The 5,429-nt window shown below is 46.6% G+C and overlaps 1 protein-coding gene across 1 annotated transcript; it reads right to left on the reverse strand.

The window, feature by feature from the left end:
- Positions 1-734: 734 nt before the first annotated feature.
- LOC121592341 (odorant receptor 4-like) lies at positions 735-3,380 on the reverse strand. Its single transcript, XM_041913740.1, is given in 5 exon segments — positions 735-1,423; positions 1,487-1,645; positions 1,712-1,863; positions 2,144-2,885; positions 2,950-3,380. Coding segments are annotated over 5 exon segments (1,458 nt in total). The 5' UTR covers positions 3,295-3,380; the 3' UTR covers positions 735-1,363.
- Between the last annotated feature and the right edge of the window lie 2,049 nt (positions 3,381-5,429).

Raw genomic sequence — 5,429 nt, forward strand, 5'->3', positions numbered from 1 at the left:
CTTTGTCGGGCTGAAATTATCAGGTGCGATAAAGTCCACCCTTGCATAAGATTGCATTGTGCGGCAGACGTCCGCCGAGGGGGTGGAAAACGTCAATAGCCAGCCAGCCGACCCTCACCCGCACGCTTCACCAACCATTGGAATGTGCATCGTCTAGGGCTCGAAGGTCCCGGGTCAAGATAAAAGCACCCGGGCGGCCCCGGCGACCAGCCGTGGATAGCGGGCAAAGACAAAAGGAAGCGGTGTTTGAAGTACTGTTTTTGAATTTACCGCTCCAACCGTAAGGACCAGGTAACCGGTAACTGCTTATCAGAAAATTCCCTCACCCCTTCAGAGTCAAAGAATCCAGTTCCTCCAGGACAGGCACGCATGAAGGGACAAATTAGGTCATCCGAATTTCGTAACTCTTTGTAAAGCGTTGGGTTTTTGACCTTTTTATTGATTGCATCACCTAATTTGTGCCGTTAACAAGCGTATAAAGCGCACCTTTTCTGTGCCATCCCAATTCATAGAACTTTTGATTAAATGTGTGTGTGTGTGTGTGTGTGTGTGTGTGTGTGTGTGTGTGTGTGTGTGTGTGTGTGTGTGTGGTGTGTGTGTGTGGTGTGTGTGTGTGTGTGTGTGTGTGTGTGTGTGTGTGTGTGTGTGTGTGTGTGGTGTGTGTGTGTGTGTGTGTGTGTGTGTGTGTGTGTGTGTGTGTGTGTGTGTGTGTGTGTGTGTTTGTTGTGCGCTTGTGTGGTTGGAATCTCTGTGACGTGGTGGTGGTTACCGATCGGGTGCACAACGCGATTAGATAAGGGCGACCACCACCACCACCACCACTACGACCCACCCAAAACTCGTGACTTGACCGGCGAAACAGTGACGAAAGCAAATCAAACCTGATAAGCTTGGGGCTCGCGAATAGTTTTCCCATTGGTCATCGCACTTTTCCTCGCACTCGCTCTGTTGTCGCCATTATTGGGGTTTGCCGGTGCGCACCGGTACGCGATAAGGGTTTGCTTGGTGTTGTTTGTTTTTTTTTTTTTGTATTCTCCCTATTTTTTTACGACTGCCCCACCTCAACAGCTGATAGACGGCGGTGCAGGGGTTTGTGTTTTGTTTTTGTAACATTACGTTACACAAACGGTGAGTCAAAGTGTTGTGTTTACCACCTTTACCAGCCAGCAGGTGACGCGGCTTGTCGAAACGTGTTTTGTCCTGATGCAAGAAACGCTTCGTTGTGGTGAAGCTGTATTGAATGGAACAATATTGTGCAACTAGAGAACATGTTGATTCATTTTTCAGTGGTTCTTGATTAGAAATTGTATTGATTCATCCAAAGGGTGAACGATACTGCTCTCTCTCTTCCTCTCTTTCTCTCTTACTTATTCCCGTAGACGGTCTTCAGGAGGGTAAAGTAGGACCAGGAAGCTTGCAGGATCTAGGGGAAAGAGCGCATCTTACTGAAATATTAACGCAAACGACAATCTAAGTGGCCACTCACCTGGCTGAAGGTACTCATTTGGATGGGCCAGATTTTCCACGCGGTCAGTATGACGGGCTGCTGGCTGCGGTGTATAATTTGCAGCACGGATCGATGGAACGCCACCGACCCTTCCCGGTACCATTCGCAACCGTACGCGGCATCAATGACGGCAAGGCTCTGATGTGTTTGAAAAGGAAAAGCTTCTATTACTCGCGACTCGCTCATCGCCGCCTGGTGCCTTACCGATTCCACAATATCCTCACCGTACGCACACAGCATCAGCAGCTCGATCAGAAAGCATAGCATGAAGAGGACAAACTTTACCAGCATATATCCGCTAACCGTCTGTGGGGTCAGGAAAGGACCAGGATATTGCAGGGAATAAAAAGGTCTGACTCACAGCAGAAAACGGGGCGCAGATAGACGTCATCATCACCACCATCAAGTGTGCACTGGCGTATGCGGGAAAGCACGTGCGCGATCGCAACATCCGGTAAGCATAACTAGCCTATAGGCACGCAGAGAGACCGAGAGAGAGAGCCAGAAAGGGGGAAGCCGCTTTCAAACGGTAAATACTAATTTGCCGATAAGATAAGCTGTGGGGTGCGTGTGCGCGCGCGCAATTTGCTTGAGATGTTGCACGTGCCATGATTAGATCGATCGTGTGTAGCTAACGCCAGGGTTTCTGCAATTCCTGTACATTCACGTACAGCGCTTTGGGGTGTTTTGGTGGTGGGCGCTGCTTTGATAAACAGACTCCAGACGACACCAGGTGCGTCAATACAACACTACATGTTACCGTTATCATAAACGCCTGGATGCAGATTATGATGGAGCTGCCGAGGAAGTTAATAAACAGCGCATTGCCAAACACGTTCTGCATGAACACGCTGCAGCTGCGGATGAAAATGAGGATGCATTACTTACGCCATTGATTTACTCCCGTATCCAATGGGGTTCCTTCGTACCCAATCAACTCCTGATGGATTCGGATCGCATCCCGTAGCCGACTGGTACTGCCACTCCCACCTTCACCAGCACCATTGGCAACCTCTACCACATGGCCAAAGTTGTGCGCCAGGATGCGAAACTGCATACAGAGATGGGCCGCCAGTATGCAGAACAAACAGTCGAACGCCATATGGATGATGATGCCCGTGAACCCAATCACCACGTACAGTGGGTAGACGAACCAGTAGTACTTCACGCCCCCCAGCACATCGAACGGCCACCAGATGTTGAAGGCAAGCTGCCGGTTCCACCGGCCCGTGTAGTGATGGGTGTAGATCATCTCCGCGATCGGCAGGATGGTGAACGCTATCCCCATCACGACGTTCGCGAGCGCCGTTACCGAGGTGACCCGAATGGCGGGCCGCATTGTGTCCTCGCACACCGCCCAATGCTCATCGGTTACAATCTGGCGAAGAGAATTTACATTAATTAATCGTGGTTTTCCAGAACTGGCACAGGAAAATGCTTACCGCCGACGTCCACTTTGCGCGAAACAAACCGACCAGCTCGGCGATCGTGTTCCTTCCCCGGGCCAGTATGACCATCTTCAGCACACCGATGATGCAGTACCCGATGCAGGGCGCTTGAAAGGTTACCTCCAGGAAGGTAACGTCTCGCTCGAACATCTGCCTCAGATAGATCAGCTCACCGATCGTGGTGTAGGCGAGCAGCAGGAAGGACGCGAGAAAGCCCGCGTTGCGTTTGAGCGACGGCAGTACTCCCGGCGGGTACGGCTCCTCGCACGGTGGAATGCCCATCATCAGCAGCATCAGGTTGGTGTTTCGTAGCGTTTCTTCAAAGCTTAGACGTACCATCTTTGTCGACTTACCAGTGGCAATGTCACAACGGAATTATTCTCATTCTCGACATTGAAGATGTGTGTTCGCATCGTTTCCCTTTCAGCGAGGTAAATAATTGAATCGTGCATTTCGTTTTACATTATTAATTGATCTCTATATTCCATTATTAAGCGATAAATTTTAGCATGTAATTGCATGCTATAATTAAGCCAACCAGCAAGCCAGCAACCAGAGTAACCTCCCGTTCGATAGTATACTATTTTCAGCTCTTCAAACACACTGTTCCATGAATAGGAGGAAAAGTGCAGAAAACGGCTAGCACAATAAAATCGAACTATGTCTTTTTACTCTGATCTAATGACCTTGGGAGGTACATATGTGACCATTGTGGAATTAAAGCTGAAGTAAAAATAGTAATAAATCGCCAAGAGAAAGCACCAAAAAGCTTAAAATGTATCTGCTAGTATGTTTAGTGCAATGTAATTACACAAGCATAGTATTACTTTATTATCATCATTACCAATATCATCCCATGCTAAGTAGAGGTGAAAATACTCACCCCTTTACTCCTACTCAACGGGTTCACCCCACTCATTGTCTTGCTGACGACTAATAACTAATGACTCACTCTTTTTGGAGTCAACACTATCTGTGCTGACTAGTGACCTACCATTTATGGGATTCGACTCCCCAACATCAGTGGGAAGTCAAGTCAGTGATTTGAATCATATAAACTCTTCTTGTTGAGTTTAATCCATCCATTCATCAGTCGTTAAGGCCGGGCTACATTGATCGTACTCGCAAGTGTAATTTCGATTTTCACTAGCGCATCTGGCGGCGGCTGACCGAAGCATTTTGCCAAAAAATTTGGAGCCGCTCCAGAAAATATGTTATTGTTCCATGTTTTTTACTTTAACTGGACTGAAAAAGCTTTGTAATTGATAGATAAATATATTGTGCAAGTATTTCAGCCATTTTCGTATCAAAATACGATGAAAAAACTACTAAATTTTGAGATCCGGCAGGACCATTCCCTCGATGACCAAAAAAAGCTTCCACCAGCCGCCGCCAGATGCGCTAGTGAAAATCAAAATTACACTACGGAGTACGATCAATGTAGCCCGGCCTTTAGAATTCAACTCATTTATCACACAATCGAGTACACTCGAGAGGTGCACACTGAGTAATAGAGTGAGTGAGTGAGTTGAATCCTTCCTTCAGCAGTTGAGTGAGTGAGTTGAATTCAGCACGAACAGTTTATTTGATTCTCTCAATAACTCACTCTTTTCAACTTGCTCACTCTCTGCGGCAACTAATCAGCCGTACCGGCGAACTCGTTCGTTCCTAGGAACGATCGCCGCGACGCTCATTTTCACTCATTTCATAGCCCTCTAGATCAAAAATTAGAAAACCGTATAGATTTTGTACTGCCTGACCTAGTGGTACAACCCTATCCACTCATAAGCAACGAATGTTTCTCGACGAACGAGTTCGCCGGTACGGCTGAATGACTCACCCTATTCGGATTCAAATAACTCGCCAGCATATACTAGTACTAGTAACCATTGAAACTATTGCAGCGTATTCAAAGTGAATGTACGTATCCGTTGGCGTCTAAAATCGAAAAGAGAAGCGAAAAGAGGAAGAAAACTCACTTTTGCAGTTGGATCTATAACAAACACATTGCTTAACTTATTGCTTAAACTTAACTTATGACCAACAATGACCGCTAAGTCTGAAATATCACTACTTTCTACAGTTGTTGAGAAGAATGGGTAATAAGATAATGGGAACCGAAGCATATTCAAACTGGAACTCTGATGAGTTCCTCTGTTTCGTATATTGCAAAACAACGGTTCTGTTAGGATCACGAAACCTTCATATCTTGATATCAGTCCAAAAACTGGTCACACCAATCTTAGCTTTTGGCTTCTTTCTTCTAACACACTCATCGTCACTAGTATCTCAGGAACTCACACTACCTGTGTACTCACTTGAACTACTATGGGTGACCGTCCGATTATCGCCTAGCACTATATTTATTGGTGTTGCTTACATCCCGCCTAACCGTGCCAACGATCCCGATTCCTTCAAGGTACTAACCGATAGATTAGTGTGGTACTCACGAGAATCAAACATCACGATATGAT

Source organism: Anopheles merus, chromosome 2L (genome assembly GCF_017562075.2).
Source record: "Anopheles merus strain MAF chromosome 2L, AmerM5.1, whole genome shotgun sequence".
NCBI lineage: Eukaryota > Metazoa > Arthropoda > Insecta > Diptera > Culicidae > Anopheles > Anopheles merus.